The sequence below is a fragment of the Homarus americanus genome, unplaced genomic scaffold, assembly GCF_018991925.1.
Source record: "Homarus americanus isolate GMGI-L3 unplaced genomic scaffold, GMGI_Hamer_2.0 scaffold5831, whole genome shotgun sequence".
Lineage (NCBI taxonomy): Eukaryota > Metazoa > Arthropoda > Malacostraca > Decapoda > Nephropidae > Homarus > Homarus americanus.
This window is the reverse complement of record NW_024719604.1, coordinates 1,762,455-1,777,189: the sequence shown is the minus strand read 5'-3', so window position 1 is coordinate 1,777,189 and position 14,735 is coordinate 1,762,455. Positions and strand designations below refer to the sequence as shown.

General features: G+C 38.9%; 1 protein-coding gene across 1 annotated transcript in view; it reads left to right on the top strand.

Moving 5' to 3' along the window:
* LOC121860124 overlaps positions 1-14,735 on the top strand; it is a 56,607-nt gene that overhangs the window by 5,080 nt on the left and 36,792 nt on the right. Inside the window, exons 2-5 of the mRNA XM_042357157.1 lie at positions 663-772; positions 2,978-3,136; positions 6,609-6,731; positions 9,325-9,461. Coding sequence (XP_042213091.1) covers positions 668-772; positions 2,978-3,136; positions 6,609-6,731; positions 9,325-9,461 — 524 coding nt within the window. The 5' untranslated portion in view covers positions 663-667. The remainder of the gene's footprint in view (positions 1-662; positions 773-2,977; positions 3,137-6,608; positions 6,732-9,324; positions 9,462-14,735) is intronic.

Genomic DNA, 14,735 nt, shown 5'->3' with positions numbered 1-14,735 from the left:
TTTTGTCAACGCAAATTGGTTATAATGCAATTGATGAATAGGGGAACGCTTTTGTAAAATGCGAACTTTTGCATACGAATGTTGGCTATAGCGTGACTCCATCCTCAATGTTTTGATTCCATCCTCAACGTTATAATCGTGGCGCGGGGTTATGCAATGTTTCCATTTTACGTTCGACATCACATGTTCAATTGATTCGTGTCTTTTGTTTGTGAAGTGTTTTTTGCCAGCAGCACCTTAAGGTGTTAATGCAACCCAGATATCAACTCCTTTGTAAAATATGCACTATATTGTATATATTCTAATATAAATGTAAAAAAATACTGTAAATAAATAACGAAGTGATACCGTGGTAACTTTCTGGCATGTTATACTACCACCATGTAATGTGTACTATTCCAGATGATACTAAATGTTACATAATACTTCCTTGAGATAAATGTATAGTATATATGAGGCACCTTCAAGAGAGCTTAGGCTCTCAACTGGCTCAGCCATGTTAATATTGTTATTATTATCCACTCTAACTATTTCTTTCTGGCTAAAAAATAAACTGTTTCAATATCAGTACCTTTAGTTTTGTACAGTATATTTCTTAGCCAGTGTTTACATTCATAACCTCTTTTCTTTTTACTTATTTACAATTTTTTCTTGTGTTTCAGATGAAATGTTCACTCAAAATGAAACTAGTTTTACTTCAGTGTCCAAACTTCAAAGGTCATGGGTGCCAGTAGAAGCCCGTCAAGCATGGAAGAACCTCCGGATCTGTTGGGTCAGTGAGCTTTGTCATGTACAATACTGTTGTGTCGCTTCTTACGTGCATTTAACTTAAGAGCTCGACTTAGGGAAAAAAGAACACAGTGAGTGTAGGAGCGTATGACTATCGACCCTTAGCAACAGTTGCTGAGGGTTGGTAGGCAGAAGCAGAACATCACAGCTGTGCTGCAATGCAGTGTGTGCACTATCATGTATAATTTTTGCTTTTGTATGCTTTCATTATTTTTCCTAAATATTCTCTGCTGAACTCAACTTGACAATCAGTGGCAAAGAGGATAGAGTAAACTTACAGTGCAGTGTATTGGGTCCATTGTTGCTTGTTTTATGAATGACATGCCAGAAGCTATACACTCTTCCATGCAAATGTTGCGGACGATGCCAAGTTATTCAGGGAAATTAAGAACCAAACTGACTGTGAGGAGCTACAGAAAGATCTCTGTGGGCTTCAAGAATGGTCAAAGAAATGGCTGCTAAGATTCAATGTCACGAAGTGTAAGAGGATGTACCTGGGACATACCAACTGTAAGGAGGCGTATCATGTCCCAACAAGACGAAGATACTGCATTAATTGAGACTGAATGTGAAAAGGACCAAGGTGTGTATGGTGACAATGAGCTGAAGTTCTCGGCCATTGTGAGAAGGTGAATCGAGCATTAAAGCTATGCTATGTCTGCGCTAACCTGGCCCATAAGCAAAGCTGTTACTCTCAAAAATCATGTTAAATATCTAGACTATCAAAATTCAAATGTTTTCAAGGCATTAGCACTTCAGAGAGGATGTTAGAAAATTTTAAATATTTATCATAAAGGGTCGAAGTCAAAGATGAAATTCGCTTTCGATTGAAGTCATTTCATTATTTCTTTGTTTTGTACCAAACATAACCAACAGAAACAAATGACACCAGACATAACACAATAGGTAATGTACTACAGTGTGTATGGCTGGATGTATCCCCAATCATTTGTATAACTGATAAAACTCTATATAAATATGTGCAGTCTGGGGGGAGGTAAAACTCTCAGGGGAACAGCCACTGGATTTGGCAGGAATTTTGCTCATCTTGAGGCACAACAGCCACCAGATGTCAGCTGTCAACAGATGAATATAGAAGGAAAGATAAAGCATTTGACCACCAAGATAAAGTTTTGTTATAAGCATTGATGATGACAATAATGATTCAGACAGTGTTACTAGTAAGCCTACACTTATCACCTTACTAGCTGTTTGGGTGCCCTATTTAGTGTTAGTAACTGGGAAACCTGTGGTGTTTGTTAGTGAGGGTCACACTGGATAACACCCTTCTCACGTGTGTCTGGGCAGAGGCTCAAACCCTTGACATATTGGTGAGAGATAAGTGTGTTGCCAATATTATTTGTATTCATTTACCATCTGTATTTATTGTAATATTACATAGGATATTTCTATAATAAAAAGAGAGAAAAAAGAGAGGAAAACGTTGGCTCTTAAAACTTCTTTTCTTTTAATGATAAAAACAAAACAAAACTATTTACACCCACAGTTCTCAAAACCTTTAATAATAATAACAACATAATTACCACTGATAAGTTATGTTTCATTACCTTATTTACCAATTGGCCACCCAATAAAGATGGCTACTGCCGAGGGAAGGGGGCCAGTAGCCTGTGCAGGATCCCTCCATTAGTTTTGATAATTATGTCAAGGGCTGGTTTGAAGTCCAGGGCAGCGTTCATTTATAACACTAAGCAATGGACTATCTAAGCAAATGCAACCTGAGAAAAACACTTTTTTTGCCTTAAATAAAGTGGTTTAAACCCAGTTAGTCTGGGTGGGGTTTTAAAAGTTTGTAAGAAAAAAGTATTGGCTAAATAACTTTTGAAAAGCTCTTAAATTAAACTTTTTACTTCTATATTTTTATCCTTTATCGATCCAATTTTGCTGTGATATATTTTAACTTGCAATAAGAGATTAATCTATGTACTGTACTGCTTAATTACCATCAGTTGTTCCTTGGTGGAATGAGGCTACTTTTGAAGAGCATCAGAGATCATTGTCTGAAGAGTTACAGTATTATTTCTCTTGAGCCACAAATTATATTTTATAAGCTCATCTTGTGTTATCTATTGCTTGAGTAAATGTATTTTATAAATAACTAGTGAATTAATTTACAACTCATGAAATACTGTTGAATGCTTGTACTAAAAACATGCTGTTTTTTCAGGTAGAAGATGCTGGCACACTGTGGGTTCGAGAAGCTCCCTCGGAGTCATTGTCTCGAGAGATGTTGGTATTTCAACAGATGGAAAAGGATATGAACAGTTTTTTTAACAAGAAACAAAATGGACATTCATATTTGCAGTTTTCAGCCAGAGCTGGAGATGTGAGTCTCAGTTAAGGCTGTTGTCATGACTATACAGTACAGTAGGGTCGGGATATATTGCGAGATGGGGTCCAACGATGTTCGCTATACAGTATACTAAATTGCAATATATAATTACATGTAATCAATGGGGAAAATAGGGTTAGGTTCTGGAGGCCAATAAAGGTGATTAAACTTGACTTATGAGTTTATTTTCTTACTAACTAAAGCACCAATGATCACTAGACTCGAGAACAACAGGCTGTTTCAATGTCAGTATCAAGGAACACCAGACTCGGCAGCTGACACACCATCCTGGGAACACCGGACTCGGCAGTAGACGCCACACTGCCACCCTCACTTGACAATCCCACACCTACATAAACGAACACCAAAAATATTAGTTACTGTATTAAATCTTTTCTCCATTAAGCTTTCCATTATCTTCAGTTCACTTTTCACGTCACCAGCAACCCATTTACACTCACCTTAGAAGTTGTAATCTGCAGCAGAGTTGGCTGCTGACTCATCGCTCACTCAGAAAGACTGAGCGGGTGAGCGTGAATGCGTGAGTGAGCAGCCACGGTGGTGCCTCTGGTGACCAAATAATGCATTTGTTTGCCATGGCGGTACATTTGAAATATTTCCTGCCCGATTTTCCTCGCGAAATAAAAAAAAATTATCTCTTAATAAAGTCGCAATGTATCCCGACCCTACAACAGAATTATTTATTTATACAGTAGATTAATTTACGCGTATTTTTCTTATGCAGTTTCAACTATACGCGGATTACCCCGGGGGTTAGGCTACAATTTCCAATTTCAAACTCAAAATTTTCATGTCTAGTGCAAACTATAGCATGTTTATATTCAAATTAATTACTATCTTGTAAGAATCCCAGCAATGTAAATTATATTCTCCCAGGTCAGTTCAGTGACATGTTCAAGAAATTTTTGTGGGCACTTGATGGAAAATCTCTACAGTAAACACCTGTATGATGCAAATTACACAAAACATCATATCATGGCAACAGTGCAAGGCAAAATTACTACAGTATATTATTGCTTCCAAGTAGAAATGAACTTATGTATTGATATCGGTGGAACACCAATTACCCCATTAACGTCGCTTCGTTATAGTGTCGTTAAAAAAGAAAAGAAAATATATATGAAAATGATAAATGTGCTAAAAGTGGTACTTCATTATCTGTTACAAAGTTTACTGGTAACAGAAGTGGTATTATGGAATATATGGAAAGAATGCTGAATATGTGAATCGAGGATCAACATCAACAAAACTTTCCGTGTTTATTGCTCTCCATACAGGTGAAAGCTTCAAGTTTATTTGACACTTTAAAACAAAAAAAGGTGATAATGCTGAAAGGGAAACAATTGTGGCAAGTTGTAAGAAACGTACCCAAGGAACATAACTCCTATTTATGTCATCGTGTCTTTGGTACAAAAAATTTCACCTAACTTCGTTTCACTTGAAGTCGTGGTTTTCAGGAACCTGACAAGGACATTAATGGGAGAATTGGTGCAAAGATTTGGGGAAATTCTCAACATGGAGGAAACCTTAGAAGACTGACCCTCATTTGTTATGTTAACTCTTCCTTCTTGACTAATACAACTGTTTACCATGGAACCTTTTCAAAGACTGGTTAAGCTCGGGTATCGGTGAAGCAAAACCAACAAATGAAATAACAGTATAACTAAACTATTTACAATACATACAAGAAACAATAATGACAAAATAACTAAATAGGAAGTTTGTTCAGTTGGAGAATTTAGCCATTGACAAAATAACACTATTAAACCTACAATTAAATCGGTTACAATATACAGTACTTAACCTAACCGGAGCAGGAACACTTATAAGTGATGACAGTTGACATAATACAAATAACAATTTTCTCATCACTATGGAGGAGGTGAGACCCACAGCCGGCAACCGTACTATCCACCATCTGACTGACTGTTCTCGTGTGGTTGATCCAACACCAAACCTCGAATGAATGAGTCGAAGCATTAAGACAGTCCAGTGTGGTGACTCTTGGTAATCCTCACTCGTGCCTTACTTGTGACTCTTTGTTTCAGTATATATGATTTTTGTGTGTACTTTATTCACTTTGTAAAGCAACTGACAATAAGAAGAGAAAAGTGCCGAACCTTACGAAAATTTCATATTTTGCGGGTTTGCCAAAAATTCATGTCCGGACCTTACGAAAAATGCTTTTTTGGCCGGTTCGCCAAAAGTGCCGGAACGACAGGTCCGGACCTTAAGAAAATTTCATTTTTTGCGGGGTCGACAAAAATGACAAAAATTCATGTACGGACCTTACGAGAAATGCTTTTTTGGCCGGTTCGCCAAAAGTGCCGGAACGACAGGTCCGGACCTTAAGAAAATTTCATTTTTTGCGCCAAAAATGAAAAAAATTCATGTCTGGACCTTGAAAATGGTTTTTGGCGGGGAACAGGTCCGGACCTTAAAAATTTCATTTTGCACAAAATTCCGGACCTTACGAAAATGGTTTTGGCGGTTGCCAAAAGTGCCGACAGGTCCGGACCTTAAGAAAATTTCATTTTTTGCGGGGTCGCCAAAAATGAAAAAAATTCATGTCTGGACCTTACGAAAAATGCTTTCTTGGCCGGTTTCGCCAAAAGTGCCGAAACGACAGGTCCGGACCTTACGAAAATTTCATTTTTTGCGGGGTCGCCAAAAATGACAAAAATTCATGTCCTGACCTTACGAAAAATGCTTTTTTGGCTGGTTTCGCCAAAAGTGCCGAAACGACAGGTCCGAACCTTATGAAATTTTCATTTTTTGCGGGTTCGCCAAAAATGACAAAAATTCATGTCCGGACCTTACGAAAAATGCTTTTTTGGCCGGTTTCGCCAAAAGTGCCGAAACGACAGGTCCGGACCTTATGAAAATTTCATTTTTTCGGGATCGCCAAAAATGACAAAAATTCATGTCCGGACCGTACGAAAGTGGATTTCTTGAATTAGTTAATGAGACGTGAGAGTTTGGCTTCTGTTGGATGCCATTACCATGAGGTACACAAAAAAGTGAAGAGATAATAAAGTAAGTGGTGGTGCAAGCCTCCATGATCCATCCTTGGAGAGAAGGAGATATTACTTATTGTTGGGGTTGAGGAGTAGAGTGAGTGAGAACTGAAGATGAAACCAAACAAACATTTATATTGTAGTTATCAAGTTTTGTGTCATTATTAATATACAGTACAGTACTTTCTTTCAGGTAATTTATTTACTTTTATCAGGATAATGTAATAAGTATCACGAAAACAATGCTCTAATATTTTAATTGAAGTGTACAGTTTGGCAATAAGTTGAAGTCCCATACATATTTTTCACCATTACCACATAAGGTTTGCACTTGATGGCTTTGGGGTTTCTAGGGATTTTTAAGAGCCTCTCCCCTGCTAGTGGTAATAACCTGCTGTATTAACTAAGTTCACCTTTCTGACCAACAGACTGTGGCTGTCCACCATAAAGCCAACTGGTTCAGAGGGAGAGTGAAGAATGTGATAAAGACTATGAAGGACCAGAAAGTTGAGGTGTTTCTCCTTGACTATGGAGTTACAGTTATTGCTGATGTAAGTCAATACCATAATGGACTCGGTGAAATTTTTACTGAACTTAATATAAATGGTTTTAATCAATGTGGAGGCTAAAAAAACATTTTTGTATGCAGTATAATATTATGATATTTGAGGATATGAGCAACTGTATGTAGACTTGACTATTTTTGTTTTCCATTGCCTTCCAATTTCTACACTTGTCTTGCACCTTTCTGATGGCAGCTCTCCATGCCGTACAATATCTCGTAGTCTCTCTTATTAGGTTCTTAATTCTGATTTAATTTCTTGTAAAATTTCCTCATGTCATTTTTAGTCTACTGTCCCTGGCTCTCCTTCCCTTCATATTTAGGCTCTTGTACCTCTTGACTCAGCTGGTGTCATCTGTTCTCTCCACATACCCAACCTATCTCAGCCTGCTAATATACCTTCAATACCCAGCTGCCCCCTCAGATCTGAATAAGGTTTCCTATTTTTCTGTGTCACTTTACACATCCATCTTACCATTCTCATTTCAGCTCACTCAAGTCTACTAATGTTATCCTCTGTAACTGCCCATGATTCACTGCTATATAACATCAGTGTCACACTTCTCACACTAACAGCACACATCTTTCTTTTCTTATGAAGAGAAGGTCCTCTTGCCACCAGTAAAAGCAGCAGCTCCCTAAACTTCCTTCAGCCACTTCTGTCTCTTGCAACTGAGTTAGTTTCAGCTCCACCTTCAGCACTGATCATGTCACCCAGGTAACAGAACTTATTGACACTGTCCAGGGATATATCCCCAATGTTGAGTTTCTACAACCTTGCTAAGGCCACATGATTACCTGCTTATACAGAGCAATTTAAATCAGCAACATCCTGCAGTCTACCATTTACATCACTGTACCTCTTGTATACCCATCTTCCACAATCGCTGCATCACAAATCTAAACTCATTTCTTGGACCATTCTTGAAGCTGACAGATCTTTACAGTATGCAGCTCTTTACATTCCATTTTGTTCTTAATTTTCCTGAATAACTTGGCATAATCTGCAAACATTTGTATGGAGAAGTGGATAGTTTCTGGCATGTCATTTATGAAACAAACAAAAAACAATGGGCCCAATACACTGCCTTGTGGTACACATGACAGTTTTGTGCCATTAATTACTACACACTGCTTTTGGTCATTAAGAAAGTCTCCGATCCTGGCTAGGACAATTCCCCGAATCCCGTACCCTTTCAGTTTAATTCTCAGCCTTTTGTGGGTTATGCTGTTGAAAGCTCTGGCAAAATCCAGGTATATATATATATATATATATATATATATATATATATATATATATATATATATATATATATATATATATATATATATATATATATATATATATATATATATATATATATATATATATATATATATATATATATATATATATATATATATATATATATAGATTGCCACCCTGTTCCAGAATTTGAGTCCAAACATCCAGCACCTTGAGTAATTGTTAAAGCATGATTGTCCCGGCATAAATCCATGTTGGCAATCCTTCACAAGGCACCCCTGTCCTTTTAATTGTGAGCTATTCATGGGTGATTGAACCAGAGGAGAAAGTCAGTTAAGTATGATTTCACATTTCATATTTTTTTAAACAGCGTTATATACAGTACAGCTATCCCTCGTTTAACGATCGTTCACTTAGCAAATTTTCAGTTTAATAATTTAAAATTTATAACACCCTTTCTCATTTAACAATCGTAAATTTTTGGTTTAGCGATCTTCGACTCGCTTGGGAAAATTCGGGAGAGGTCGTAAAAACTGGGGATTCTGTGCTCCTTGTGCACATCTTTACAATACTGTACTGTGATGTGGCTTAGAAATAAAAAAAAATACTGTACTGTACAATATTTTATATACTGTAGTAGTTTTATACAGTATACTGTACTGTACAATATTTTATATACTGTAGTAGTTTTATACAGTATACTGTACTGTACCATAGTACTGTACTATAAAATAAAAAAAATGAAGATCATGGGTGTGTATGTGTGGGAAGTGAACATATGTATTGAGGTAGTGAACTGTAACTGTGGCCAGCTGCACTCTCCCTCCCCCCACCCTATGTGATGTCACAGCATACAGCCACACACGTTTCTTGAGTCAGCTTGGTGACTGCCCGGATCAACTGTGTTACGTGTACAGTACTGTATACTGTACCAGTGAATGCAGTAAATGTCAGAAATAAAAAAAAATAAATAAATAAAAAAAAATAAATAAATAAAAAAAAATTTCTTGGAAGTTCCAGAAATTGCCCATTACATCATCTCTCGCACCCGGAAAAATATCCCTCATCTCCGGAATTTTCCGGGTACCTGGAAAATTTTATCAATTTTTTGGAAAATGTGCTCCTCAGAAAATCGTTCCCAAAGCCAGAATTTTCCGGAAAATTGGCTTTGGGAAAGATTTTCCGAGAAAATTTCATTTCCGGCTATTGGAGAGTTCCGGGTTTGAGGGATTCCGGCTATTGAAGATATTACTGGATGTGATCTTTGTTTCCTAGACCTATGTCCTGTGTGCTACTTGTGTACAAGAGTTAAGTATTTGTTTTTCTCTCACAATAGGTTTCTTCTATTGTTTGTCTGAGTCCTGAAGAATGGACAAGTGTTCCCTACCAAGCTAGAAAAGTCCGTTTATTTGGCGTTACACCTTTGTCACTCGGCTACTCATTAACTCCCTTCACCTTGAAAGTTATGCCCAAGTAAGTTTCTTATATTTTGTCATTTAAATTGTGTGGTGAATGTGAACGTGCATATGGCAGTGTTCTAATAAGGATAATTGATATCTTAGTAAATCAGTACATTGAGATGTATAATTTGTACTCTTATCACCTCTTCATCATCATGTCATTTTCATTATCTATCACAGCAAAGAATAGTAATAAGAATAACACCAGATTGGACATAAATGTTAGTGTAATAATTTTATCTGATGGTAGTTTGGAAGTGAAGTATAACCTGAAGGATTGTTTAAAAGTTCAATTATTCACAGAAAAACAATAATGTTGGGAATTAACTTTGCAACTAGGGTGAAGGAAAATAATATACGACATGGTGTCATTTAAATGTTGACATCTTTAAATTAAACTGTATTTTACACAAATCTGAATGGTCATTTATTTCTCTGGATCTGACAATACAGGCATGAAGGTCAGCTCCAGACTCTGTCCTCAGTGTCCATATATGCTCCAAACATCAACACTTGCCTCATTGTCTTATATCAGTTTTCGTGGCATCCGTATGTTAGACACGAGTCCTTCATCCTTCCTCCATTTTGCCCACCCAATCCCTCACATCTTCTTCACCTTTCCATCTTTGTCATCATCTCCTTTCTCATGTCCACAGTCCTAGTCTCATCCTGTCCCATCTTACCACTAGGGATGCACTGGAGCTTAGTTCCGGCCAGTGCCTTGATTTTAATGAAGTTTTTGGTCCGGCCAGAACTTTGGTAAGATAATGGTCATGAACCAGAACATTATATAGTGGTATAGGAAAGCCTCCGATAATGACGGTTCTACTAATGACGGTTCTACTAATGACGATTCATATTTAAGACCCTGGTTGATTTAGGATCCAATTCAATTTACACCATTATTTTCTTCGTATTTACGGCAAAAATATAATAAAAAATAAAGTAAAATTACATTTTCATATAAATAATAACTAAATCCTGATACGTATTGTACACAAAAAAAACACGCTTTGCGCACGGAGGCTTCCGGGCTTGTGAGTGGTGATACCAGCATCACTAGTATAAACTTTCGCAGCTTGGCGGGCCTTTTGTTTTCACGCATCTGCACAGGAAAAGTAGAAACTTTCTCAGGTTTCTTATGGCATTTTTGTTTCTCTATTCAACATAAACAAGTGATGTTAGTGCTGGTTCAAAAGCTAAAAGAAAGTGTATAAGCTTAGCTGAGAAACTAGATGTGAGAGGTCTGTGGATGTTATATGGAGCAAGCAATGAACATATTTTCTGAAGTGGATTCATTCACAGAACAAAGCATTAAAATTAACAGGGACGTGGAAAATGCATATGACCCCTACATTAGGGTGTGACCGCTGCTCTCCAAAAATAAAAAAATGGTCCTACAATGCTGTTCAAAGTTTTAGTGTTGTGTATTTATCTAGGAAACACCCCTGTAAATTTTCTTGGGGATCGGTGCATGTTTGAGCTAGCACCGTCGGCTTTACAAAATAACAAGGAATATTATTATCTAATGAACAAATTTAGTGGAATTTCTTTTATTAGACTTATAAGATATACTAACACCAAGCAAATGATCGATCATATCAATCTTAATACCCCTAAAACAATATTATATGCCTGGAGTGTTTGAGGAGCGCCAGCAGGAGATGGCTGACTTCTTCCGTGAATCTCTAGCCCAACCATTTACACGTGGCGACTACAAGGAGCTGGTAGAGCTTTGTCTGCTGCTTGTAACTAAAGGATCCGAGCCAGTGAACTTCACGATGGTCTACCCCGGCGCACTTCACAAAGCAAGGTGGATGGCTAAACTGCTCTATACCCTCAAGATTGTTCTTTTGTCAGGCCAGATCAAAGAGCAGTTTCCCAAAGCCGAGTTGTGACTAAAAGTCAAATCAGCAAGTTAGAACGGTTTGCTGTGTTCACAGTCGCTGTTTATGTCCCATGGTGGATTGTTTGCCCCGTTCCAGCAAGTGCGCCACTGAATGACTTGAATTTGGTCGAAACCTTGGCTGAATTTGCCCCATATGACGCCACAATAGTTGACAAAGCACGTGTGGCACTCGGTAGACACACTTGGTACCTAACTGAGGAGTTGGCCCCACTGGCTTTGTTCTCATCCCAAGTACAAGAAAGGACAAAAGAGGAGATGAGGAAGGCCCTTCTTTGCCATGAAGGCACTGAAGTTACTAAGAGAGTGGGGCTCAATCATGGGGGCTATGGAAAGCCATATCTTCCCCCTGTCCCAGAAAGTGGCACTGCCATGGTGGACCTAATTGGACCTGACTCAAGCCGGTTCTTCACCATTTTAGGCATGCCCTATCAGTTTCTCCACAGTCCAGCCAGTGAATGGGCGGATCATGACGACTACCTGAACATGAAACGGGTTGTGGACAGGCTTCAGGTCGTCAATGAGGCTGCAGAGCGTGGTGTAAAACTTTGCCATGACTTTCTTAATGTTGTCAGGGATGAGGAGCACTTTCAAGAAGTCCTTCAAGTAGTTGAAAATGACAGACTCCGCGTTGGTAATCGGCGAAAATGATCATCTGTTTCCCAACAGAAATCATGGTTTCTTGCTCTAGAGAAATAATACCTTGTGAATATATGATAAAACCCCTTAATGTACCATGAGAGAATAAGAATGATTAACTTTTTTGTGTTAGTGATAACAGCTTTTTATTAAGACAGGCAAATGATTTGTGTTAATATCCCTTATGATGGTTGTGTAATCCCATATATAGGCGCATATGCCGTATAAGCAAAATCGCTATTTTTCAAATTGCTTGTGCTCACTCAAATATGTATGAATCTTCAAAAAATTGCACTTGGGTATTTTTTATGTCAATATGCAACACCAAAATTTTGAACAGCATTGTAGGACAAAGTTGGGGCAACTGTCACACCCTACCCTACATAGAGATGTATAATGAGAAAAGAAAGCAGTTGTGCAAGGTTCTTTAGACAGTTTTATTATTCATTATTGAAAGGCCTAAACCATCAACTTCAGCTACACCACCAAATTTGGCATCATAAGCAGCTTCAGTAAAAACTTCAGGTTCAGTAACAATTTCAGCAACAACTATGACATCTGCATGGAAAGCTTGAGCCAGAGTTGAACCTATAGCTTGAGTCAGAGTTGAACCTGATGACTTCGTCATCTGAGTAAGAACTCGCACAGCATTCATTGACTGTCCTTATGTTTTAGACTTTACCACTATTGGTGAGTAAAATTTTTGTTTTACATTCGTAAGTATTATAAGCAACATATATGAACAGTAATAAGTAATGCTTTCATATTCTTATGGAGATAAATGACGATGTTTTCACATGTACGCACTTACATCCGATGGCGTTCACAATCCATTTACTTTTTCTTTTATCCTCTTCACCACTCATCGACTCGTCAGCCACTTGGGTGATCGGTCATGTCTCTGTTACGCACTGTAGGCAAGTACTGGGCATGCACCGGCTCCTGAATGTACCTGAACCCGCTCCAGTGTTGGTCAAGTCTGGTCTTGAAAGAGCTCACACTCGGTGCCGTCACAACACTTTCTAGTAGATTGTTCCAAGAGTTCACAACTCTCACTTCGAAAATGTTACCCCTGACAGTTTTCTGGACTTGCGGCTTCTTCAGTCTTGAGCTGTGACCCCTTGTGGGATGAGAGTCCGCCAGCTCCAAGTAAGGACACTCGACTGAGTAGTGGCCCCTGAGATGCTTATACACCTCAATCAGATCTTCCCTTACCCGTCTGTAGTATAAGCTAGGCAAGTTGATGCACTCCAATCTCTCAGGGTAGCTGAGGAGCCGAAGTGCAGGCACCAGTCTGGTGGCCCTCCTTTGAACATTTTCAACCAACTGACAGTCCCTAGCATATCTCGGGGACCAGACGGGGTGACAGTACTCCAGATGGGGAAGCACTTCACTCTTGAAGATCTTTACTAGGGACTGACAGTCTAGATATCTGAACGACCTTCTTATAAGACCCAATAATTTATTTGCCTGATTTACCTTCTCGCAATGACCCGAGAACTTCAGCTCATTGTCAACATACACACCTAGGTCCTTCTCACATTCAGTCTCAAATAGTGCAGTTTCTTCATCCCGTTGGGACATATGATACGCCTCCTTACCGTTGGTACCCCCCAGGTGCATCCTCTTACACTTCGTGACATTGAATCTCAGCAGCCATTCCTTCGACCATTCCTGGAGCCCACAGAGGTCCTTCTGCAGCTCTTCACAGTCAGCTTGGTTCTTAATTTCCAGAAATAACTTAGCGTTCATCGGCAAACATTTGTATGGAGGAGTGTACAACGTCAGGCATGTCATTTATGAAACAAACAAACAAACAGCGGGTCCAATACACTGCCCTGTGGTACCGCACTTGTGACAGGTACGGATGACGATTTCGTGCCATTAATCACCACACACTGTTTGCGGTCATGTAGAAAGTCTTCTATCCATGCTAGGACATTTCCCCGAATTCCGTATCCTTCCAGTTTGATTTTCAGCCTTTTATGGGGTACGCTGTCGAACGCCTTGGCAAAATCTAGGTAAATATTGTCGATATTACCACCCTGTTCCAGAATAAGGGTCCAAATATCCAATACCTTGAGCAATTGTGTTAAGCAGGAGCGCCCCAGCATAAAACCGTGTTGGCAATCCTTTACAAGGTTGTTTCGTATTAGATATTCCATTGCGGCATCTCTAATAATACTCTCAAGTACTTTACATATTATGCTGGTCAGGCTCACCGGTCTATAGTTGCTCGTGGAGTGACGATCGCCCTTCTTGAAGATTGGGCTCACATAAGCCACTTTCCATTCACTTGGGACCTTTTGTTCATCCAGGCATTTACAAAACAGGATTTTCAGGGTTCGTCAAGCTCGTTGCACAACTCTCTTAGCACTCTAGGATGCACCATGTCAGGGCCGGGACTCTTATGGACCTTTAGCCTGGACAGTTTATTTCTAATACCCTCTTCTGTGAACACAATGTGGGTCAGTGTTGTGTCGAACCGTCTATCCTCAAACGCAGGAAGGTTAGTTGCATCCTCTCTTGTGAACACCAAGGAAAAGAAGCTGTTTAATGCCTCAGCTTTATCCTGGTCAGAATCTGCGTAACTACCATCTTCAAGCCTCAGGTCTGATACTCCTACTCGAGTTTTCAATTTGGACTTTGCATAGCGGTAAAACGCCTTTGGGTTTGACTTGGCCTCGCTTGCAACCAGCCTCTGGAACTCCTTTTCAGCCCTTCTACACTCTATCTTTGCTT